Below are 26484 nucleotides of genomic sequence, written 5' to 3'. Positions count from 1 at the left end.
AGTGAGTTCCAGGACAGCCAGGTCTACATAGAGAAACCCTGTCTCAAAAAACAAACAAACAAAAAAATGTTTCTGAGACAGGGTCTCATGCAATTGGTTAACCTTGAAATCCCAATCTCTCTGCCTCTATTTCCAAAGCACCATGATCTCAAGAATGCAGCACCATGCCTGGCTAAATTTATTTTTCCCTATTCTTTTGTGGTATTGGGGATAGAACTCAAGGCTTCACAGATACCTAAGCATGCCTTCTATTACTGAACTTCAGCTACAGCTTTTTGAGATAGAATAGCTGGGAGTATATAAGTCTCGGTTAGATTGGTGTGCTTGTATGTCTTAAAGATGGAACCTAAAACCCAAAGCTCACAGGTCATTACTTCTACAACATACCTATCCACTATTTTCTCATGGTTTTGTGTCTCAGGTCCTTTTGGGACACAAAAGTATTTGTACACGTTTGTGTTATTGGGAATCAACCTAGGATTCCATGCATGCTAGGTAAGTAGTCTACCATTGAGCAAAATCTCTAGCCCCAAGCAGCTTTTTTAATGCTTTTAATTTTAATTAATTTAGTGTCTGACATGCAGGCACTTATGTGCCAGGGTACAGCTGTGATAGTTAAAGGACAACTTTATGGAGTCAGTTTTCTTCTTTGACATGTGAGTTCCAGGAATTAAACTTACATTTATCAGCTTTAGAGGCAAATGACTTTACTCACTGGGTCATCTTGCTGGTCCCTGCGGCCCAGGCTAACCTTGAACTCACAGCAAGCACCATCACCATTCTTAGTTCCACCTAAAGAAGTCTTTTAAACAAGGTAGCCCTCAATGAGATAAGCCTTTACTTTCTCAACAGGGTAAATCTGAGTTACTAATATGTTTAGCTGAGAAAACAGAAAAAGAGAGGGAGTAAGGAGAATGACTGCTTTGTGGACTTGTAAATGTGTCTGGACTGGACTGTAGCCACAAGTCAGCCAGCAAGCTGAGAATATATAGTTACAGGGAAAAAAATGCCAATAGACAGCGGCTTTATGAAATTCTGGTCCTGACTAGGTAAGCATGTTCTGTAAAAAGCTTGTTTCTAAGGTAAAAAACATCCCTCACTCCCACCTTTATTGCTGAGACTGCTTACCAAGATGGGCAAAGATATTTCTTAATGAACATTTTAGAACTATATAACATTATCAGAAACTTACACTAGCAAACAACACTAAACAGTATTTTATGCTTAGATACAATCAGAAACATATTACCAGATAGATAAGGAAAAGCCCAAGTCAAGTCTAGTCTCTTAGTTTGCTTGTTTTGTTTTTTTGTTTTTTTTGTTTTTTTTTGGTTTTTCGAGACAGGGTTTCTCTGTGTAGTCCTGGCTGTCCTGGAACTCACTCTGTAGACCAGGCTGGCCTCGAACTCAGAAATCCGCCTGCCTCTGCGCTTGTTTTGTTTTTTGAGACAGGATTTTTCTGTGTAGCCCTGGCTATCCTAGACTCACTCTGTAGACCAGGCTGGCCTTGAATCCCAAGATCTGCTTACCTCTGCCTCCTAGGTGCTGAACTAAAGACATGTGTCACTATGCCTGGAGCCCAACATTTTTTAAAGCACCATTTGAAGATTGTAAGTATGAAACTTTTACCTGTTAGATTATTAAAAACTGAACAACAATTATACCCTCAATCTGGCATATTCCCAGAAGTTATAAAGCTTCCAATTCTGTTTTGTTTTGTTTTTTCTTTTTGTAGCCCTGGCTGGCCTTATATATGCATATATAACCACGGCCTGGGTTAAAGATCCTTCAGAGATTTAAAATTTTGCCCCAATTAGTGGTATCGAAGGAACAAAGACAGAAGATCTCATGTTACAAACTTAACCTTCCATATTTCCTTTTTATTCCTTTAAAAATTTATTTTATTCTGTGTGCACAAATGTTGCCTACATACATATATGTTTACCACATACATGCCTGGTACCCTGGAGGAGTTTGAGAAGGTGGAGTTGAACTCCTGAAACTGGAGGTATAGATGGTTGTGAATTACACATGGTATATGTGCTAGGAACTCAACCCAGGTCCTCTACAAGGGCAACAAGAACTCTTAGCCAATAAGACTCCTTTCCACTGCCTTGTTTTTAATTCATATCAAGGAGATCATGCCTCTCCTTAGTTTTTCTTACAGAACACCTCATGGGGAAAGATATGCTATTAAACTCAATGCCCACAAAGTGTAATGTATTTTATTTTCTAAGTTCATTATCCACAAATAAAATTAAATAAAATGGTTGGGTTTTGAGTGCTGTAAGACCTTTTTGGGGGGCAATATTTGGAACTGATTCTAGAACCTTATACAGGTTAAGCAGACACTGGATTTTGACCTAGATGATCAATCCCATATTCTGACTTTTGAATAAATATAATTAAACAGCACTGCCAGTTTGTCAAAGTGGTGCACAATGTGTCCATGAAGGATGTGCTTAAAGAGCTTAGTTTGGAACACACAGTTAAGTTTCATTCACATGTTCCCATTCATCCATATCATCCCTCCTGAAGAATGTAAGGTTGATCCACTTATATAACATTTCTCCAAATCTACATGTAGCTTCCAAAAGAAATCTCTTTCAGGATCACTAAGGAATTTGTTTGAAGTTTTTAAATACTAATACCAAGAGTAATTACTTCAGGTTTTTGTTTGTTTGGTGGGATTTTGTTGTTGTTGTTGTTGTTTTTAAGAGTTCTAGGACAAGACTATCAAAAGAAAGAAAGGAACACATGTAAGGCATGAACTATTCCTTTCTTCTCTCTAGGCTAGTTTGTTAAAGAGCCGGCTTTGGATACTAATCCAGGATAAAAACCAGGAAGGTCAAATAAAATGAATAATGAGTAATTCTTACTTTTATCAAGTATTTCTAAACTACTGATAAACAGTGTCCTTAAAACTAGGGGTATCTATATTCTGATTCAACTACCAGGCTGATTTAAGCCTCGGTTAGTTCTAGGTTCCTTTCTTTAAAAAAAAAAATTTTTTTTAATCTTCTTTTCTTAAACTTTTTTTAAAAAAAGATTTATTTATTTATTATATGTAAGTACACAGTAGCTGTCTTCAGACCCACCAGAAGAGGGCATCAGATCTCATTATGGGTGGTTGTGAGCCACCATGTGGTTGCTGGGATTTAAACTCAGACCTTCAGAAGAGCAGTCAGTGCTCTTAACTGCTGAGCCATCTCTCCAGCCCCTCTAGAAAGTGGTACAGATAGAGCAAGAATTGAAGAACTGCAGGGACCACATGTGTATAATGTTCCTTTTGACAAAAGAAAAACCAGGTCCCTGAAATAGAATCCAAATAGATCCTAAATCCCTTTTGTTTTGTTTTGTTTCTCTGTGTAGGCCTGGCTGTCCTGAAACTTGCTCTGTACACCAGGCTGCCCTTAAACTCAGAGATACACTTGCCTTTGCCTCCTGAGTGCTGGGATTAAAGGCATGCGCTGCCACCACCTGGCTGATACCAATTTGTTTGCTTTAATCCTAAAGCCATTTTAGGAGGAGGGAACAAAACAAAGAAATATTAATTGGGTTAGAATCTAATTCACCTTATTCCAGAAATGACCTCTTTTTTTTTTTTTTTTTTTTTTTTTAAAGAAGAAAGAAGTCTGCACAGGTGCCCATAGAGGATAGGAAAGGGTGCTGGATCACTTAAGAGTTGGAATTACAGGCGGCTGTGAACCATTTGACGTGGGAACTAGGATTTGAAGTCCAGTCCTCAAGACTGGGCAGCAAACACCTCTCTGGCCCCTAGAAATAAATATTTTATCTTAGGTAAGAACAATGACTTTCGTTATGAGCTACTAGCTTCATCTGGAAATAAGAGAAACTCATGCTCTGTTCAAGCCAGAGGACACAGATCTTTCTAGAAGCTTTAGGATGCCATCATGTGGTAGCTTATATACGTAATCCCAGCACTGATATGCTGAGACAAGAGGACTGCTATAAATTCAAGACCAGCATGACTACAATAGTATGAGACCCTGTTGCAAAACAGCAAAATACAAAAGGGGCAGTTTTAGGATAAAAAGCACCATCCTCTCGTTGAAATTCATCCCATTTTTACAAGCTTATTTTAAGACGACCCAATCCTTAAAGGCAGCTGCTCCATACCTTCGTCTAGCACTCATATCCACAGGCTCATCATTTATGTTTTCTTTGCCAGGCCTTCCAGCAGTCCTGTTGTCTCCATGAGGCCTGAGATTTCCATTAAGTTTCTCTTCATAACCCTTGACACCACTGCCATCTTGTTTAGTAGGTAACTCATGTGGCACCTCAAGATTTGCCAAATCTTTCCTTTTGAGCAGTGCTAACATTTTCAGCCGTTCCATGGCCTCATGCCCCTCCATTTTCAGTCGTTTTGCCAGAACATCATCTCGCTCATCTGCTGGGTCCAAACTCCTCTTCAAAAGATTCAGGCGAAGAGCATCTTCTGTCATTCTATCCATCCTATGGAATGAAATATCAGAATAAAGTTCCTTATGTAGGAGTGTGAAGTGAACTGCTGAGGTAAAGAAAAAATAATTTATGTAACATACATTTAAACTTACAGATAACAGAGCTAACTCCCAATGCTATTACTGTCCAACAACATTTATTAAGTATTTCTCTATCAACTTCAGCAATAAAAACAAACTTCAAATACACCATAGTCTCCAAAGGCCTTTAATTATAAAAAGTGCCCAAAATCAAACACTACACTCTTGTGAATGGTTCTCTAAAAACAATCAACAACAACAAAAACATTCATGATAGGGATGATAGAGCTTACCTAAAATTCCAGAACTTTGGTGTCTGAGTCAGGAAGATCTAGAATTTAATGATAGCCTGAGCTATAATAATGCCAGATCCTGTATATAATTAAACAAACAACTAGACTGGAGAAGTGATTCAAAGTACTTGCTACTCTTATAGAAGACTGAGGTTCAACTCCTAGAACCCACATGGCAGCTTACAAATATCCATAAAACTCTAGTTTCAGGGAATCCAGAGCCCTCTTGGGTCTCTGTAGTCATCAGGCACACTCTCAGTGTTTATATTCAGTGTGTGTGTGTGTGTGTGTGTACGTACATATATGTATAGATACACATATATAAATATTTGTTGTATATATACACACACACATATATATACACGCACATATTGAATGTGTGCCTGATGCCTACACACACATACACAAAATTTTAAAAGATAAACTAAAATGACAACAAATAGAGCCATTAAAAAATAAACTAAAATAACAACAAACTGTGCCAGCAAGATGGCTCAGTAGGAAAAGGTGCTTGCTGCCAAGTTTGATGACCTAAGTTCAATCCTAGAGCTCCATGGTAGAAGGAAAGAATCAATTCCTAAAAGTTGGTCCTCTGACCTCCAAGTGAATGTTATGGTATATGCAACTTCTCACAACAAATAATAAATATAACATATATTATTTTATTTTTTGAGACAACCTCTTCACATAGTCCTGGAACTCAATATGTAGACCAGGAGGGTCTGCCTGCTTCTGTCTTTCCCAGTGCTGGGATTAAATCACTTTATTTTATTTTATTTTTTTTAAAGATTTATTTATTTATATGTAAGTACACTGTAGCTGTCTTCAGACACTCCAGAAGAGAGAGTCAGATCTTGTTACGGATGGTTGTGAGCCACCATGTGGTTGCTGGGATTTGAACTCCGGACCTTCGGAAGAGCAGTCGGGTGCTCTTACCCACTGAGCCATCTCACCAGCCCAAATCACTTTATTAAACCAGTATAATCACAACTACATTTTAAATACTGTGCCTTCTACTCACAGGTAAGTGTGGTCCTCATCTGGGCATTGAGGAAACTTATCTTTGCAACAGACAACAACCATTTCTAAAAACCACAACTTATCAAAATGCAGAGTTACAGAGCCTATCTACAACATCTACAACTCCCATACCCAAGGCTCAGGGATTGGGGCAGAAAAAAAATTAAGAGCCAGAAGAACAAGGAGTTTTGCTATGAGATTGTGTCTCCTAAAACTGTAAGAAGCTACACCCAAAAAGTCTCATCAACATGATTGTCTTAAACAAGAATTGAACAAGGAAAACAATAGACATGCTAACATGGACAGGGAAAGCCCAGGCTTCAAAGCTATACAATCAACTATAGGCAACAAAGGAATGCTAAGAGCTGGATTAATAATAGTTTTTCCCAGAGAAGAACATTTGGTTATCCAATTCCAAATGGTTATGCTCCAGGCCTGGCTACACAGTCCAGGCTGTCTACCCTGGAGCTCACTGTGTGTGTGCCCCAGGCTGGGCTTGAACCCAGACATCCTCCTGCCTCTGCACACAGTCACATACACACACAGACACACAGCCAGCAAAGCATCCTGTGAGGTTTAAATCTCTTTATTTCAGGTCTCAGAGCTGAGCACACAGTCTGTATGTCTGTCCTGGAGCTCACTGTGTGTCTGTGTGTCCCTGGCTGGCCATGGAGGTGGCTCCATGTGCTCCAGGCCTGTCCTTCAGTCTATCTGTCTGCCCTGGAGCTCATACAAGTAACACTAAACAGATGAGACTTGTTATCTACTCTAAAATCTATACAAATCTAGATTAAAAAAAAAAAAAGGAAGACACTGTCTTTTCCAGTATGTCCCCTATTATATCACCAGACCTTCTTATAGTTGTTTCCTCCAAGGAAAGCTTACTATTAATAATAATAAGCAGCCATCTTTTGACCAAGAGGGAAAGCAGCCTACTAGTAATAAAGCCAACACTGTGTACTAGAAAACATAAGTGACTGGAGCTAATTACATAGCCATGTCAACATGTCAAAGTACTCTGAAGCTAATCTATGTATTCTTATTACAGTGGCCAATAACTTTTTTAAATATTTAAGCTACTGTTAGCTGGGTTTTCTGTACCTAAACAAAGCACATTCTAATAGGTCTGTTAAAACTGGCACCATGAAATCAAGGTGAGGATATTAAAAAACAGCTGCATATGTGGCACATAAGCAAAGACTCACAGCTTAGGCTAACACTAGGTGCTTATTTGAACAGGCAGAGAAAGCAATTGAAGTAATATTTAAGGATGAATCAAAGTACTGAAAAAGAATATATAGTTAGAAAGAAAGGGACCAGGCTAGAACCTCAATTTAAGGGCTAAATTATAGGAAATAAATCAGAAAGCAAGAGAGAAAGCTTGCCATGTTAACAAGTTAAAGTGAAAAAGGAAAATAATAGTGTCAAACAAATGCAACAAAAAGACTAACTAGATAGAGAAGACAGCGCAGCCAGTTAAGAAAAATGCTTGTTAGTTAAACCTAACATCCCCAGTTTGTCCCCTGGAATCCATGTAAAAATGTCAGATATAAGGGTATACATCTGTAATCTCGAAACTCCTAAGGAGAGTGATGGGAGGAGGGGACAGGCGAATTGTCTAGAAGCCCACAGGCCAGCTATCCTGCAGCAGACTGTGAAAAACAGGAGACCCTGCCTGAAACAAGGTCCCCCATGGTGACAACTGACTCCTTAAAGTTAACTTCTGATCTCCTCAAACACCACTCACACAAATCATATACACACTACACAAGCATAGATACTCTAAATATAATTTTTAGAAGTTTAAGACAAATGCAGCTGCATAGTAGATTCAAGGCCAGCCTGAGATACACAAGACCCTATCAGAAAACAAAACAAGTTAAATAAGATGGCATATACCTTTAATTCTAACACTAGCACTAAGAAAAGCAGCAGCAGCAGCAGCAGCAGCAGCAGCAACAGCAGGAGGTAATCTTGGTAGTAAGGCCAATTCCATCTACATACCAAATTCCAACTCAGAGCAGGATAGTGAGGATCCTGTCTCAAAAACAAAACACTAGCCAGGCGGTGGTGGCACACGCCTCTAATTCCAGCACTTGGGAGGCAGAGATGGGGATTTCTGAGTTCAAGGCCAGCCTGGTCTACAAAGTGAGCTCTAGGACAGCCAGGGATACACAGAGAAACCCTGTCTTGAAAAAAATCAACCAAACCCACTAAACAACCAGCACATTCTGCAATTCCTGCTTCTGTCAAAAATGACATAAGAGAAAGCAGAGTTGCAGAGTTACATTCTACTTGAACAAAAATTCATCAAAAAATACATTTTAAATAGGGGGTTCAAGGTACTAGACACAAAGCAACAAATGTAAATTGACAAGGAACAAATAAAGTAAGCCCTACAGCTGCCCTTGTTCACTGACATGAAAGAATTTTTAAGACACAGTTTAGGGAAGAGAAACTGGGGTAAGACTGAGTTGAAGAGATGTAGCTGAGAACAACTAAAATAATGGCAGCTAAATTCCCAAGGACAGAGTCGTTAGAAGTCGTTAGTCGTATACAGAAGAAAAGCAGTCTAGAGGTCTCTCAAATGACCCTCCTTATATACTGAGGGACTCAGAAGAACTGATTAGTATGTCACTGCCTTTTGACCTTCACACACCACAACATGTGTACATTCTCACTTTCAGACAAGAACGCAAACATACATGTACACACAAACACAAAACTCAAAAATTTTAAGACAATTATTTGATTTGAAACAATTATTTGATATAGGGCTATATTCCACATGCTCAAAAGAGAATCAGAAAGAATAGCTTTCCCCCCCCCCCCCAAAAGGATTCTGAAATAACTACCTATTCACACACAAAACAATCAGGATAGTCCCCCGCCCCCGCACCATATATAAAAATTATGCAAAACTAGAACAAAAGCCTAAATGTAAGAGTTAAAAATCTACACCTCTTTTTTCGATTGATTGATTGGTTAAGGGTTTCTTTTTTTTTTTTAAAGATTTATTTATTTATTCTATGTAAGTACATTGTAGCTGTCTTCAGATACCCCAGAAAAGGGAGTCAGATCTCATTATGGATGGTTGTGAGTGACCATGTGGTTGCTGGGATTTGAACCTAGAACCTTCGGAAGAGCAGTCGGGTGCTCTTACCCACTGAGCCATCTCACCAGCCCGAGGGTTTCTTTATATTATATATAATTATATAAATATATATATAATATATAAATATATATATAATATATATATTTCTTTATATTGATTAGTATGTCACTGCCTTTTGACCTTCACACACCACAACATGTGTACATTCTCACTTTCAGACAAGAACAAGAATGTACACATGTTGTGGTGTGTAACGGTCAAAAGGCAGTGACATACCCCTGGCCATCCTGGTACTCTATTTGTAGACAGGCTGTCCTGCAACTCAGAGATTCACTTGCCTCTACCTCAACAGTGCTGGAATTAAAGGTGTGTTCAACCACTGTCCAGAAAAAAATGTAAAATTCTTAGAATACAGTATTTATAATAAATAAATAAATAAATAAATAAATAAATATTTTTGCCACCTGGGATTAAACAATATTTCTTAGCTATATACCAAAAATCATAGAGAAACAAAAAGGGTAAACTAGGTTTAAACAAAATTAGTATCTTATGTACTTTCTAGGATATTGCCTAGAAATTAAGAATTCAGATGTAGCTATAGAGTGCTTGCCCAAAATACCCCAGGCTCAGTGAAGATAGGGTAAGAGGCACTGAACAGAATGGTATAGCTGAAATTAGGAAAAAAATGCAAGCATGATATACAAACTAAGACAATGTCTAAAACCCAAGGTCTTGAGACTGGAAAGATTAGTGGTCAAGAACACTTGTTTCTGCAGAGACAACAGGTTTGGTTCTCAGCACCACATGGCAATTTACAACCACAACTAATAATTCCAGTTTCAGTGGATCTGGTGCTACCTTTTGGCCCCTGTGAGCACCAGGCACACAGCTGGTGCATATACATACATGCATATAAAACACACATACATAAAGATAAAATTAATTATTAAAGATTAACAAATAAAATAAAATCCAAATCTGGGGATGTAGTACAGTGGTAGAGCACTTGCATAGTATTCACGAGACCAAGTTTAGTCCTCAGTACCAGAAAAAAAAAAAAAAAAAGAATAAGTGAATGAATGAATGATGGGGTGGGGAATGGGTTAAGAATGAGTGATAGCGAATCCAGGCAGGGAAGCAAATAATTTGGGTAGACATTTCTCCAGATGTACAAAGGCTAATGAGCACACAGAAGATTCTCAAAATGATAGTCACCAAGAAGAGGAAAATCAGAACCAAGATGCAGAACTAACAATGTGGATCAGTGGATAAAGGCACACATAAGCCTGGTGATCTGAGTTTGATCCTGAAAACCCACATGAAAGTAGAAACAGTCAACTCCTCAAAATTGTTCTATAATCTCTACATTTAGGGTGGTGCAAGTATGCAAATGTACAACATACACAATGACGCTTTCACAACAACTAGGATAGCTATAATACAGAAGACAGATAATAACATTGAAGAACGTACAGAAAAAGTAAAAGACTCAAATTGCTGCTGGCAACTCACTAAATTAAACAGAGGTACTATACTATACAACCCACTATTCAATTGGTAGTTTTATGTCCAACAAAACTAAAAACTGATTTCACACAAAAACCTGTCTACAGCCGGGTGGTGGTGGCGCACGCCTTTTATCCCAGCGCTTGGGAGGCAGAGGCAGGCGGATTTCTGAGTTCGAGGCCAGAACACAGAGAAACCCCGTCTCGAAAACAAAACAAAAAAAAACAAACCAAAAAAACAAAACAAACAAACAAACAAACAAAACACCCTATCTACAACCCTAAAACCTATCACTGTGGTACACAATTAAATAGAATATTGTTAAGACAAAAGGGGTGGTGGGGGTGGTGGTGACTAAAACAAATGTTACAAAACAGAGAAAATACCAAATAATGATGGAACACACCTTTAATCCCAGTACTTGGGAGACAAAGGCAAGTAGGTGGATCTGGGTTCCAGGTCAGCCTAGTCTATAGAACAAGTTCCAGGCCAGCCAGAGCTACACAGAAAAACAGAAACAACAAATTATAATAATAAAATGAAAATACAGAGAAACCCTAAAAAAAATTCGTTAAATGGTAGAGACAGTTAGTTATAAGACACTCATGTGATTTGCTGTTTTGATTTCTGTGATTTCAGTTATTTTCAGTTAGCTGTGCCCTCAAAACATTACATGGAAAAAAATTAGAAAAAAAAAAAGCCATTTATCAAGTTCAAATTATAAAGTATTCTCTCTCTCTAACAGAGTCTCACTGTGTATATCTGGCTGAACTGTAAATGTTGGATACCATCATAATCAGAGATTTGCTTGTCTTTGCCTCCCTGGTGCTGAGACTAAAGTGTGCATACTACACGAGACCCCAAGTTACATGTTCTTCTAAAGAGTGTTAGCATTCTTCCTTAATACTGACTGCCACTGTGGTGGTTTGATAGGAATGGCCCCCATGGACTCATGTGTTTAAATGCTTGGCCCATAGGGAGTGACTTGATTGGAGCAGATGTGGCCTTGGAGGAAATGTGTCACTGTGGTCTCATTCAAGCTAAACCCAGTGTGGCACACAGTCTCCTTTGCTACTTAATGGTCAAAATGTAGAACTCTCAGCTCCTCCAGCACCACGTCTGCCTATGGGCCTCCTTGTCCCATCATGGCGATAATAGACTAAACCTCTGAAAGTGAGCCAGCTCCAATTAAATGTTTTCCTTTATAATAGTTGCCAAGGTCATGGTGTCTCTTCACAGCAATAAAACCCTAGCTAAGACAACCAGTACACCACAGTGTACATGTTCAAGTGACTTAATAATGGCTTCGAAGCAAAGGAATAGTAATGCACGTAAGTCATCAGAGCACAATATACAGGCCAGTGATTTTGGCACTGTGTCCTGCAGGACATAGAGGAAACTATAGAATACATAGGATTCAGGACTATCTTCTGGAGGCTTTGGAAAATATCTTTTGGGTGTTTGCTACATGTGAAAAATATGAGGACCTAATTTTGAATTTCCAGCACTCTTGTAAAAAGCTGAGTGCAGCAACATCTACTTATAATCTCAGTGCAGGGGAGGCAGAAACAGATCATCTCAAAGATAAGGTGGACGAAGACAAGGACCTCTGGGAACGTGTACACATACAAAATCGGCTTTAAAAAAGCACATTTGTAAACAAAGATCGGTAGCTGCCTAAGGCAGAACTACTGCTAATGAGTAGTGGGTCTCTGTTCAGTTGAATATATGTTCTGAATCTGTAATAAAGGACGCACAAACTCTGACTACACAAATAGATGAAGTATAAACTTCAGTTTTTATTTGCTTAAACACTGTATTTATTTATTTTATGTATATGAGTGCTCTATCAGCATGTACACATACATGCCAGATCATATTATAGATGGTTGTGAGCCATCATGTGGTTGCTGGGAACTAAGCTCAGGACCTTTGGAAGAGCATGTAGTACTCTCTTAACAGCTGAGCCATCTCTCCAGCCCTCTCAGATTTTAATTAGAAGTTCTGCAGCTTCAGAGATGGCACAGCAGTTAAGAGCACTGACTGGGGCTGGTGAGATGGCTCAGTGGGTAAGAGCACCCGACTGCTCTTCCAAAGGTCCAGAGTTCAAATCCCAGCAACCACATGGTGGCTCACAACCATCCGCAGCGAGATTTGGCGCCCTCTTCTGGAGTGTCTGAAGACAGCTACAGTGTACTTACATAAAGAGCACTGACTGCTCTTCCAGAGGATCTAGGTTCAATTCCCAGCAACCACATGGCAGCTTACAGCTGTCTATTAACTCCAGTTATATGGGAGTTACATATGTATTTGGTGGTAAACACACATACATGCAGGCAAAACACACACACACATAAAAGTTTTTAAAAATAATAATATAAAATCTTATCACTCTTTGATTACATGTGTGGGATATGTGGATGTGGCTGCAGGGGTTTAAGGAAACAAAAGGCATCGTATCCCTCTAGAACTGGAGTTACAGGCATTTGTGAGGCACCCATGTAGATGATGGGAATCAAAATCAATGTATTTGCAAGAAATAGGGGTGGGAGTATCTTACCCTATGAGCCATGCCTCTCTAGCTCCAAAAATTATTCACAAATTCTGTTGGCATGTGAACTCCAACAAAAGTGGATTTTAAAAATGCTTATAAAGGGGCTTGGATGATGGTTTGGCAGTTATGATACCTAACTGCTCTTCCATGCTAGCTTGCAACAGCTTATAACTCTGGTTCTAGAAAATGCCTTTTTCTGGCCCCCTCTAACACTAAAGATGGACATACAGAATGAAGGCACACATACATATACATAAATCTTTTTTAATAAAGGAAAAATATGTTAGTAGCAGGAATGATGGAAAGTATTAGCATGGCAGAGTAGGGGTGGTGGTGCAAACTACAATTCCAGCATTCAAGAAGCTGAGGTGGGAGGATAAAGAGTTCAAGGCCAATTTGGGCTTATGGAGTGAAAACCTAAAGGCCTAACTCAAAAACAAACAAACAACCCAAAATCAAAGAGCAACTTTTTTTTTTTTGGTCTTCCGAGACAGGGTTTCTCTGTGTAGCTCTGGCTGTCCTGGAACTCACTTTGTAGACCAGGCTGGCCTCCAACTCAGAAATCTGCCTGCTTCTGTCTCCTGAGTGCTGGGATTAAAGGCGTGCACCATCACGCCCGGCTCAAAGAGCAACTTTTATGCAGTTCAATATATAAACGAAACCCACAGATCTAAGAATTTCAACAACCTTAAACACAAGGAAAGACAAGGAAAAGTGCTTGGTTTACATGTATGTACTGACTCACCTAATTCAATAAATACTGAATGATTAATCTTGGAAAATCTTGGGGCTGGAGAAATGACTCTGTGGGTTAAGTACTTGCTGTGCAAAATGAAGACCTAAGCTGGGATTCCTCTTACTTATATTAAAAAGAGAGGTATGACAACAAACATCTATAAACTCACAGTGAATGGGAGGCAGATCCTGGGGACTTGCTGGCCAGCTACTCAGTATGAACTGGTAAGCTCCAGATTTAGCCAGACAACCTTATCTTAAAAATAAAGTAGCCAGGTGTGGTGGCAAACACCTTTAATCCCACACTCGGGAGGCAGGGGCAGGCCTGACTCCCTCTTCTGGAGTGTCTGAGGACAGCTACAGTGTACTTACATATACATATAATAAATAAATAAATAAATCTTAAAAAAAAAAAGAGCACTGGTTGTTCTTGCAGGACCTGTGTGGGTTCCTAGAATCCACCTGGCTGCTTACAACTCTTTGTTCTAGGAGATCTAATGCCCTCTTCTAGCCTCTGCTGGCCATGCATGCACATATGCACCTACATACTGCATGGAAATAACATACACACATACAATACAAATAAACACAAAAGGCTAAAGCAGTGTACATAGTGGTAGAGTCCCTGCTTAGCATGCGAGAGGCTCCCCAGACTCCCCAGAATAACACACACACACATATACACACACAAAGTTTGTGTGTGCATATGCAATGGGAACTCAAACTTACATTGGACCCAAGGGTATCAGTGGGCTTCTTGCTTGCTAGGCAAGCACTCTATCATTTGAGCTACATCCCCAGCTTCATTTCCTTTTACTTTTTAATTTAATAGTTGTGTACATTGTGCCTATGTGACTATGCAAATGCCATGGTGTGTATGTGGACATCAGAGGAAAACCTGAGGAAGTTCTTTCCTTCCACTGTGTGATTTGGAATATTAAATTTATGCAGTCAGGCTTGGTAGCAAGGATATTTAGTCACTGAGCCTACTTTAAACCAATGTTTCTTTAAAATGTCACTTCAGATTACCTACATCCAAAATACACAGTAAAAACATAGTTTCTTGGGCTTATTTTATAGCAGTAAAATTTATCCTGGGGGAGGGAGGGGTTCCAGCAGTCACCTGCATTTTACCAGGTTCTCCTGCTAAAATTTTTCAGTGCTTTTAAAATATTTATTTTATTTGTATAGGTATTTTGCCTACATGTATATCTGTGCACCATATGTGTGTCTGGTGTTCCTGGAGGTCAGAAGTCACCAGGTTCCCTGGAAGTGGAGTTATCGACAGTTGTGAGTTGCCATGAATGCTGGGATTCAAACCCAGGTCCTATGAGAAGAGCAGCAAATGTTCTTAACTGCTAAGCCATTTCTCCAGCCTCCAGTTGAGTGGAGTGTGGGAGGTGTGGGAGGGTGGCTAAGGCATCTCTCTGCATTGACCTAGAACTTCCTATATAATCCAAATTAGCCTTGAGTTCTCCAATCTTCCACTTCAACCTCCTATGTGCTGGGGATATGGGGGATACATTACAATGTCCAGTTCTCCAAATAATTATTAGTTTAATTATTAAGCTTTCACAAAAGAAACAGGCAAGTAGCTGTATTATATAAAAATGTCTCCCTCAGGATAGCTTGGAAATTATGATCCTCTTGCCTAGCCTCCTAAGTAATATCACATCCAGCTAAATACTATTTTTAAATAAAAGGAAAACAAATTCTTCATGTTTCATACCACAGCAGTAATAAAGAATGAGCAGTAGAAGAGAAAAAGCATAGAAGAATCTTTCAAACTGTTCCTAGAAGTCACTCTTTCATAAGTACATATACAAGAAAGACTTCTCAGATAAAGCACATGTGACATGTTCACCACAGTCTGAGAACAGATGGAATGAAGAACACTCTAGCAGAAAGAAAAGTAACAGGTATGTAACTGAGGACAACAGGGACAAGGAAGACAGAAGAGGAGGGATCAATATTTGAACAAATGCTAGAATGGACTAATAAGTGTAGCACACAGAAACACACACACATCACTACATCATTTTCTTCTGTTTTCCTATGGAATTTGGATTATTCTCATTCTGTGAAAACTGTGACTATAAAAACCAAACTTTCCTAAGCCCTCACAACAGAACAGAGTGATGATTGAAGTCTATCTGCATGCACTTCTAACCCCCGACTGCCATTCCTCTCCCACACCAAGGCTGTGAAGTGGACTTCAACTCTCAGCCAACAGACACTCATGCTAAAGAAGGTGTTCATCTACACATTCTGTTTTGTCAGTGAAAACTTAAGTCCTACTTGCTACAGATAAAATACATGAAGACAGCAGTGTACATATAGACCATACAGTCCCCAAATTGACTCTCATCATCATACTAATAATGCCGGGGACTTGAAAACTACAGTCTCTGGGAAAACAGGAAAAAGTAATCACTAAAACCTTAGAAAAGTCTCATACACAAAAAACCTTCACTCTCAGTGGTTCTCTCTCATTCATTCCTTCTTTCTGTCCTCCTCCCACCCACCCCATCTATGTCAAGCCCTTAACTCAAAACTGCAACCAAGAGGTAGCCAAGAGGCCTGAGTGCTGGCATTAAAGTGTGTACCAGCATGCCTGGCTAGATATACACATAATTAAAAATGAAAATAAAATAAATGTTTAAAAAAATGTACTAGCTTAGAGTGGTGGCACACGTTTGATTCCAGCACTTCAAAAGCCCAAGCAAGTGGATCTTTGTAAGTTTGAAGCCACCATGGTCTATATGGAGAGTGTGTTTCAGGCTAGCTGTGGCTATATAGTAAAACCCAATCTCAAAAACAACAAACAATCCTCCATGCCAGTCCCTCAGGAATAATCATAGGCCAGCACAATGGCTCACAATAAAAATACTTGCTACATAAGTGCCTGACAACCTGAGTTCAAGCCTAGGAGCCCACTTAAAGTAGAAGGAACTTATTCCTGAAAGTTATCCTTGAACACAAACAGGCACACTTGTACACGAACATATATACACACAAATAATATATAAATAAAAAATTTTAATTAATTATGGTTCTAATAATAAGGAAAGGAAAATAAGCATGAAGATGTATACTATACACAATGGTCCTAGGACTTCTTAATGATAGCTGATATGTTTATAAATGTGTGTGTGCAGGTATGTGAGCATGTACAAAAGTCAACTCTCTCTATCATGTGGATCTCAAGAATCAAACTCAGGCTTGGTGACAGATGCCTTTAACTGCTAAGCCACCTGGCCAGCCTTATTTTTCCTTTTAGGAGATGACATCTTAAGTAGCCCAGGCTGACCAATTTTGGGGGATATTTTGGTTTTTTTGAGATAAGGTTTCTCTGTGTAGCCCTGGCTGTCTAGGAACTTACTTTGTAGACCATACTGGGCTCAAACTCAAGAGATCCGACTGCCTCTGCCTCCTGAATGTTGGCATTAAAGGCATGTGCCACCATGCTCAACCTGTATGAAACTCATTCTGTATAGCCAAACTGATGTCAAAACTCTAGAAGCTTCTGCTTTAAAAAGGTTAAAGTTTGAAGCCTATATATTCATACCTAGCTAATTCACATATTTTAAAAGGATATATGTAATTACCCAAATAACATGTCTCAATTGTTCTTCAGATATCAGTAAATCTGTGACCCATGCTTCTAAGCTCAAGTGGCTCAAGTGTAGAGCATTTACGAGTATGTGCAAGCTCCTCTATAGTTGATTCCTAGCAATACATCCATATATATATATATACATATATATATATATATATATATATATATGAGAGAGAGAGAGAGAGAAGCACACACAAAACAAAACCAAAAACCTTCAATTAAATGAAAGACCATGTGTTCTACCAAGCCAGAAACAAAATGTATTTTTCATGTACTGACAAAGACCACAGAACAATGGATTTCCATCCTGAACATTACTACCCTAATGCAAACCAGATAGCTGAGCTCCTTCCAAGCTCACTAATGCTCCATACTGCCAGCCATTCCCAGCAATTAACTATGTGCTTCCCAGGAATATAACCTCTTTATTTCTTTTCCCTAAAGGAACTTAAACACATACAAATAAAACTGCAGAACAAATTCTTCAAATGGGCTATAAAAGCCCCAAACAGAAAGCAAACTGGAGACAGAACAAGTTTCATTTCAAAGCCTACAAGGAATGAAATTATCTCTAAATGTACTGCTTTAATGAGATAACTTTAGAGGTTGCTTCTACACCATCCTAGAAGCAGTAATCTCTGGAACTTAGCAATTGTCAGACTGAAATACTGACAATCCCCCGAGAAAAGCATGGTTCCAAATGTGGGTCTATGAGTGCTACTATTTCTAATTAGGAAGAGATTTACTCAATAAGGAAACCCTGGTCGCTGTACAAGATAGTAATACAAAGGACAGAAGCCCAAATAATTATAATTATAAAATAATTTATAATTGACAAGGAGCTGAACATGGTGGCTCATGCCTGTGAACGTAGCACTGGGGAAGCTAAGGCAGGATTGTCCTGAGTTCTTGGCCTGCCTAGACTACATAAGTGTGCTCCAGAATAACACACCACCATTATTTGGCAACAATACTGTGGTGGTCTGAATTAAGAATGGCCCCACACAGGCCCATAGAATTGTCGCCAGGTAGTGAGATTATTTGAAAGGATTAGGTAATGTGGCCTTGTTAAAGGAAGGGTGTCAATGGAGGTGTGCTCTGAGGTTTCAGAAGTCCAAACTAGGCCCAGTGGATCTTTCTTCCTGCTGCCTTCAGATCTGGATGTAGAACTGTAAAGCTATTTCAAGAGCACCACGTCTACCTGTGTGCTTCCATGGTCCCCACCACAATGACAATGAACCAACCCTCTGAAACTGTAAGCAAGCCCCAATTAAATGCTTTCCTTTGTAAAGAGTTGCAGTGGTCATGGTGTCTCTTCACACAGCAATAGAATACTATCCAAGACATATAGTAACTAAGAAAAGTAGAAATAAATTTGGGAGGCTGAGACTGTAGTTCAGGATGGTGTACATACACATCTGGTGCGTTGGTTTTGGTCCTGGCTCAATAAGAGGGAGAAAAGAAACGAGGAAGGGAGGAAAAGAGATTTGACAAATCTAAAAAAATAACCTGGCATAAGTAGGGAAGATGCTGGTAGATTGCTACAAACATCAAAGTTGCTATTAAGGTATCAAGCCTAAGTACTAGTTCCAAAGAGATGTACAATTTATCAATTCTCTTCTGAGACATTTGGTACTTCTCTAAAATTAAGTGGACACGTAAGAAGCTGACTTAGGTTCTTCTTACACTTGAACTGAGTATGGATCAGACACTCATATTTGGGAAGCGAACACCAAGGCATTAGGTGCCCCCAAAAGATTTTATTTTTAACTACATATATATGTCTGTAACTATATGGGGTATATGCACATGGATGCAGGTGCTCAAGGAAGCCAAGAGGTCATGGGGTATCAATGAGTTGGAGCTACAGGTTGCAGGCAGTAAGGCATTGTGTGGGTGCTGGGAACTGACTCAAGGTCTCTGGTCTTTGAAGTGCTAAGCTATCTCTCCAGCCCCCTAAGTAGCTTTTGTGACCATAACTTAAGTGATTAAATAATTATGCAGAGTATTACCAGAAAGAACCTCAAGAATAGCTTCTCAGTGGCTTTCCTTGCTGTTTCAATTTAATAAAACTAAGACTTCTCTTAAGGTTGTTTGTTTTAAATTTTTTCTCCTACCCCTCCCCAAGCTCTCTTTCAAGGTTTTATAATAGCTTCATTACTTCTTATTGCCTAGCTTCCATTTTACTCTCCTAACGAAATTTGTCCATCCCAATCTTTAGTACGGGAGCTTCATTCCCATATTTACATACTACCACCCTTGACCTCCCCTTACCATGCATCTACATAAGGATCATCTAATAAAATCTTAGCAAAATGTATATTCCCCAATTCTATTTTATTTATTTATTTATTTATTTATTTATTTATTTATTTATTTATTTGGCTTTTCGNGACNGGGTTTCTCTGTGTAGCCCTGGCTGTCCTCGAACTCAGAAATCCACCTGCCTCTGCCTCTCAAGTGCTGGGATTAAAGGCATGTGCCACCACTGCCCAGCATATTCCCCAATTCTTAATAATACTGCTGCTCATTGCCTTTATCATAAGTAACTTCCTGAACCAACAAGATGGCACAGCAGGTAAAAGGTACTCAGAACCAGCTTGGTGATTTCCAGGACCCACATGGTAGGAGAGAATTTGGCATGCTGTCCTCTGACCTCCACATATACCACACCTTTCCTCCAATAAATGTTTAAAGAAAAACAAAACAAAACCTAAACTCCCTACTAAAACTCCATAAAATCTGAGGAAAACAGTATATTTCCTGTATGAATATACTTCGGAAAATTCTCCCAGTTCTCCAATTCCACTGATGTCAATACCTCAAATGCCTCCTCTGCAGAACAACTGTTATTGCTTCTGGGGGCACACACACACACACACACACACACACACATCCTTCCCTACCTATCCTAAATAAATGTTTTTTAAAATTTAATCCCAGCACTCAGGAGGCAGAGGCAGGCAGATTTCTGAGTTTGAGGCCAGCCTGGTCTACAGAGTGAGTTCCAGGACAGCCAGGGCTATACAGAGAAACCCTGTCTCCAAAAACAAAAAACAAACAAACAAACAAACAAAAAGTAAAGCATCAAGGAACAACCCCACCCCTCCCCCCCAGCTAGAGACATGGCTTTGTACTTGTGTGTCCATCATACACAAGGCTCTAGATTCAATTCCCAGCACCAGAGGCCCACAAATAAGATTCTGTTTGTAGAGTTCAAGTCTACAAGTAGCCATCAAGTTAGAATAAGAATCAAACAAATTTTAAAGCAGCAATTTGCTTTAAAATACTCCATATTAGCCTAAATAACTTATTGAAAATAACACTTCCAAAAGCAGAAAACAATTTAGAAAGAACAGTGGCATTATTTCACATTTCACAATGTCTATACTCTCAGCAACTTCTATATTCCTCTACTGAAAAGACAGATCTGTCTGCCTCTGTCTCTCGCCTAAGTGCTGGGATTAAAAGCTTGCTCCACCACAGCTCGGCTGAACTCATTTTTGAAAAGCACTGTTTAGGGATTTGGGTGGGAGAACTGGTTGTTTTATGGTTTTATTTACTTATTTACATACTAACTGAGACAAAGTCTCAATATGTAGTTCCTTGGCTGGCTTGTTTTGTTGACTTCTAGTCCACCTCTGTTTCTAGAATTCTAGAATCACAGCCATTTGGCATCATATTCAATCAACATTTTAAAACATTTTAAGCTTTATTATTATTTATCATTGTGTGTGTGTGTGTCTGTTGTGATATGTTCACAAATGCCAGTGAAATCCAAAAGCCCTGGACCTCTTTATTTTAGTTTGTTTTGATAAAACACTAACCAAAAGCAACTCTGGGGTGAGTCTATGTGATTGACAGGTTCTAGTTCATCCTCTAAGGAAATCTGGACAGGAACTTAAGGCAGAAACTAAAGCAAAATAGAGAGAGAGGCCTACTAAGTGAGTTTCAGGACATTCAGAACCATACAGCAAAACCCTCTCTCAAAAAGAAAGAGGGAAGGAGGAGGCAATTTAAAAAAAAAAAAAAAAGAATACTAGCTGGGCATGGTAGCAAATGCCTGTAATTTCAGCACTCAGGAGGCACAGGCAAAAGGATCTCAGATGGATTCAAGGCCAGCCTAATCTACAGAATGAGTTCCAGGATAGCTGGGGCTACACAGAGAAACGGTGTCTCAAAAAAGTACTTTGAAAATCTATATTGCAAAAAATAGAAAAATCTACATGAAATGGACATATTTCTAGACATATGAACTCTAAAACTAAATCAACGGTATATAACTTAAGCCAATGTATAACAAAACAAGACTGAAGCATTAAAAATAAATAGACTTCCAACAAAATAAACCCCAGGACCAGATGGATTCAATATTCAATCAGATACTTAAAGAAAGGTTAACACTAGTAATTCTCACCTTGTTCCATAAAATAAAAAACAAATAAACTCATTCTTTAAAACCAATCTTATCCTGATACCAAAACCAGAGGACTTAACCAAGAAGGGAAAAAGGAAGGGAGGGAAGAATAGAGTGAGGGATGGAGGGAACCTTTCTACAGGGCTACATAGATGGCTCAGTGGATAAAGGTGCTTGCTGACTGCCCTACCTGATGACCTGAGTTTGATTCCAGGACCCAAGAAGAAAACCAAATCCTGAGAGTTGCCCTCTGCCATGTCCACACACATGCAGTGGAACTTGGAAGACTGAGCTCTAGCAACCTGAGGTGGGAGAATAACTAACTGGATAGCCTGGGGATTGAACAGGCTTAATCAGTCCTGTGTCAAAATCTTAAAAGTTTAACCTCAGACTAGATATTTAACTCAGTGGTGGAGTGCTTACCTAGCATATGCAAAGCCCTGTTTGATCTCCAGTACTAAATAAAAACAAAAAAGGCTAGGTGCTTAAAAGTACAACTTCACATTACCCTCCTAACAAAAGAAAAATGGTTTATCAAAACTCAAGAGTAAGCCGGGCATGGTGGCGCACGCCTTTAATCCCAGCACTCGGGAGGCAGAGGCAGGCGGATTTCTGAGTTCGAGGCCAGCCTGGTCTACAAAGTGAGGCAGGACAGCCAGGGCTACACAGAGAAACCCTGTCTCGAAAAACCAAAAAAAAAAAAAAAAAAAAAAACCCTCAAGAGTAAAATAGATATTTAAGTGTGTGACAAGAGCAGAGATTTAAAAACCATTCTCAGTGGTCCATACCTGTAATCCCAATACCTGGAAGACAGAAGGAGAAGGAGTACAAGTTCAAGTCCAGCCTGGGAAACAAAGAGTTTGAAGCTTAGGACAATTTCAAATTTATCCTTCCTTCCATACACTGATATTTCTTGTGTATAACCCCACAACAGACAGCAGAAACACCATGTTATATATAAGACAAAATAAAAAGAATTTTTAAAAAGTAGCTTATAAACATTAATGGCTTTATCATCTGGCTTTTTTACTTCTTGGTAAGTGCAATCGCTCTCATGCACCCATCCAGGAACGGATGAGAATTCTGAATTAGAAACAGTAGCAATTCCAAAAGTATCTTAACCAATTACATCCATTCAACTTCTAATGCAAATTTCTCTTCTAGTTATGCCCTTCCCAAGTAAAAACACCTCTGAATGAGAGCAAAAAGAAATCCAAAACAAACTCCTTCACCCTTCTTAAAAGTTACTGCTACCCCTATGAATATGGCCACAACTATTTGTAAACCAGCACTCATTCCCTCATAATTGCTGAAATGCGAGTATCTATTTTAAGAAAGCAAATAAAATGTGTATGTGTGCATGTGTGTCAAAAAGATCTTTTTATGTTTTAAGCCTTCCCCCTTCTCCTTGCCCAAAGCCAAGCAAGCAGAGATGACGTAGACTTCCTTATATAAGTGGCTGTGATTTCTTAGACTGCAGGCTTTTCCCTTTGTGTTCTGTATATGCTTACACACACGAGAGCGCGCACACTCTCATTTCTTCTCACAACCCCCTGGCATGATGCCAGCACTCAGTCAGCTGGCTCATTCCATTCACAGAGAGCAGTATTACAGCTAACATGGAAGGGGGGTAACAGGGTAAAATGGAGCTGGAAACATCCTGCTGTAGACAAAAGACTTTTTTTTTTTTTTTTTTACATGAAGGGGGGAGGGAGGAAAGGAAAGAGGGAAGAAGGGCGGGAGGGGACTCAAGAGAAAATGAACCTTAACAACACCCTGCCTATAGCATCATCGTAAATTCTGGAGTAAAAGCACAAATCATTATAGCAAATGGATGAAGCAGAGGGAAAGAGAGTAAAAAAAGAAAGAATATTATATGAGAAACAATTATTCCATATTAGACTTTAAAAAGCAACAGTGTTTTAGTACTTCAATTCCACCAGAAACCAGTCAGGAAGCTGTTGTGAAGAACTGAAGACAATTCAGTTTCTACTTTTAAATAAAGAAAAAAGGTGTGGTGGGGAGAGAAAGATAGTTAAGGTGCTTAGATAATTTCTGCACTCTCTCCCCAGTTGCCAAGAAATTTGGAGACAAAGAAAAAGGGATATATAGACAAAAAAAGGAAGAAAAGGAGAAACTGATTTAGACTGCTCGTTTCCTCTCCCTTTCCCCTCCAGCCTTGTGGAGTCCCTCATTCACCTTCCTATTGTGTCTTTCATATATTAAGAGGGGCTCTCAGAGATGGCCCCATGCAAAGCAGCCCCTATGAGAGACCTGCACAAACCTGGTCTCCAAGTGGGTACACTGCTCTGCCAATCACATGGTACTGTTATATTAAACAAAAGAAATAGGGGAATGCTTACTTTTACCCATGATGCCTAGCGGGGGGGGGGGGGNGAGACACCAGCTGTAGCCGGTTTATAACCTCAGGACATGAAATTATCTCTTAATTTTAAATAGTCATTTGTGGTACAAGAGTCAGTTATTTTTCCCACCCTAACTAACCCCCCCTCACCCCGCCCCACTATTCTGGCCTACTGCCAGAGTTTGCCTTCATTCATGAGAGCTAGTTTCCTTTCAAATCATGATGCTTTAACTGTTTAGTTTCCAAGTCTCTAAAAAACACAAAACCAATACAAAGTATGCCCAATACTATAAAACAAAGACACAGTATCAACCTCCTTATTTGGTATACACACACACACACACACACACACACACACATACACACACACACAGACTACATACCCTCAAACTCAAGATCTTCCTGATAGCCTTTGTGAGTGCTGGGATTACTGGGACTTTAAGTCAGAGTCAAGCTACTTTTCTTCATCCTTACTTGAAGTACTATAGAACAGGTATTAATAAACCAGCAGAAATATTTGTCAAACTTTGTTTGAGACAGGGAGTTCACTATGTAGCTCTGGCTGTCCTAGAACTCACTATATAGACCAGGCTGGCCTCAAATTCAAAAAGATTCACATGCCTCTCCCTCCCAATGCTGGATTAAATCCATGTGCCACCACATTCAGATCAAATCTTTTCTTAAAAAAAAAAAAAAAAAAAAAAAGACAAGTCTCCCACTATAGTCTGAGCAGGCAACCATCTTCAATCCAGTCCATCTTCAATCTAGCATCCTGAGTGCTAGGATTACAGGTGTCATCTTCCACACCCAGCTCCAAATTTTTTTTTCTCTGAAACTATTGACAGGTCTGATATAGCTCTATCAACAGACATTTAGGACAGTTGAAGCCAGAACTAACACAATCACAAGGAAGTTTTACATCCGAGTAGTATAATGGCACCTGCATACTCACACTCTTAAAGAGTTTTACTTTTAGCAGAGCTAGTAATGTGACATGTCATAAATACTAGACAAGCACCCTGCCAATGCGCTATAACCTCATCCTACTTGTTTTTCTTTCCTGTGTGTGTGTGTGTACCCAAAGCTTTATTTATATATGTTAAATGAACCCTTAGTTCCAAGAACACTTTTTAGAAAAAGGTTATTTTTATGTATGTGTGTGAGCCTGCATGAATTTGTGTTTCCTACATGTGTGCATGTGCCCAAAGAGCCCAGAAGACATCAATTCTCCTGGAGCTGGAGCCATTGTGAGCTGCCTGATGTGAGTGCTGGGAATCAAAACTTGGTTCCTTTGCAGAACGATAAGAGCTCTTAACCACTGAAGTCATCTCTCCAGCCCCAGTGAGTACTTTTCAACTAATACATACCACCAATACACCACCTCAAGTACCTGCTTCATTTGATCCTATGAAAAATCAAAATATAGTCATACAACCTATATGAGAATGTCCCATAAAGCCCTTATTTCTCTCCAATAGCAAAGTTCCTAAAGTAGTGAATAAACAAAATTATACTCAATTTTAAGATGTTTTCCAAAGCAATGCATTAAATTTATTTTTTCAGAACTGGGAATTGGTATATAGCTCATTGATACTGTTTACCTAGCATGTAAGGAGACCTAAGATTTGAGTCAGGAGGGTGGAAAGGAGGGAACCAGGAAGAGAGCTTGATTGGAGACGGGGTCTCACTATCGTTAGCTTTGAACTCTCTACATAGACAAAGCTGGCTTTTGACTCACAGAGATCTGCCTGCCTGCCTGCCTGCCTGCCTGCCTGCCTTTGCCTCCCGAGTGCTGGAATTTAAAGACAAGCACCACTAATTATGTGTATCTGTATGTAGATTTGTGCTCATGTACAGCACCCAGAAAGCTATATGAGAGTGTCAGATCCCTGAAGCTGGATTTATGAACCACCCAATGTAGATATTAGGCACCCAAATAAAGTCCTCTGCAAAAGTTGTATAACATTCTTAACCACTGAGCTATCTCTTCAGCCCCTCAATAAATAAGTAAATGAACACACATACAAAATCACATCTATGCCAAAGCTATACATCACATGACTGATACTGTAATTCTCAGACAGGACAAGCTGCATTTAATAGGTCCCTATCACAGTTCTCCAGGAGGCAAAGATAGACAGATCTCTATGGGTCAAGGCCAGACTGGTCTACACAGCAAGTTCTAAGCCATCCAGGGCTACAAGAGACCCTGTATCAAAGAACAGTTAGACATGGATTTAAAAAAACAAAAACAAGGCCGGGCGTGGTGGCGCACGCCTTTAATCCCAGCACTCGGGAGGCAGAGGCAGGCGGATTTCTGAGTTCGAGGCCAGCCTGGTCTACAAAGTGAGT

At 39.4% G+C, this 26484-nt stretch overlaps 1 protein-coding gene across 2 annotated transcripts in view; it reads right to left on the bottom strand.

The window, feature by feature from the left end:
- Nucleotides 1-26484, bottom strand: part of Gatad2b (GATA zinc finger domain containing 2B) — a 70515-nt gene that overhangs the window by 15559 nt on the left and 28472 nt on the right. For both annotated transcript variants that reach the window (XM_021157791.2, XM_029475032.1), the window contains exon 2: nucleotides 4141-4476. In XM_021157791.2, coding sequence (XP_021013450.1) covers nucleotides 4141-4475 — 335 coding nt within the window. In that variant the 5' untranslated portion in view covers nucleotide 4476. The remainder of the gene's footprint in view (nucleotides 1-4140; nucleotides 4477-26484) is intronic.

Source organism: Mus caroli, chromosome 3, assembly GCF_900094665.2.
Source record: "Mus caroli chromosome 3, CAROLI_EIJ_v1.1, whole genome shotgun sequence".
Lineage (NCBI taxonomy): Eukaryota > Metazoa > Chordata > Mammalia > Rodentia > Muridae > Mus > Mus caroli.
Note: the sequence above shows the minus strand (reverse complement) of the source record. Positions and strands in the feature narration are given on the sequence as shown.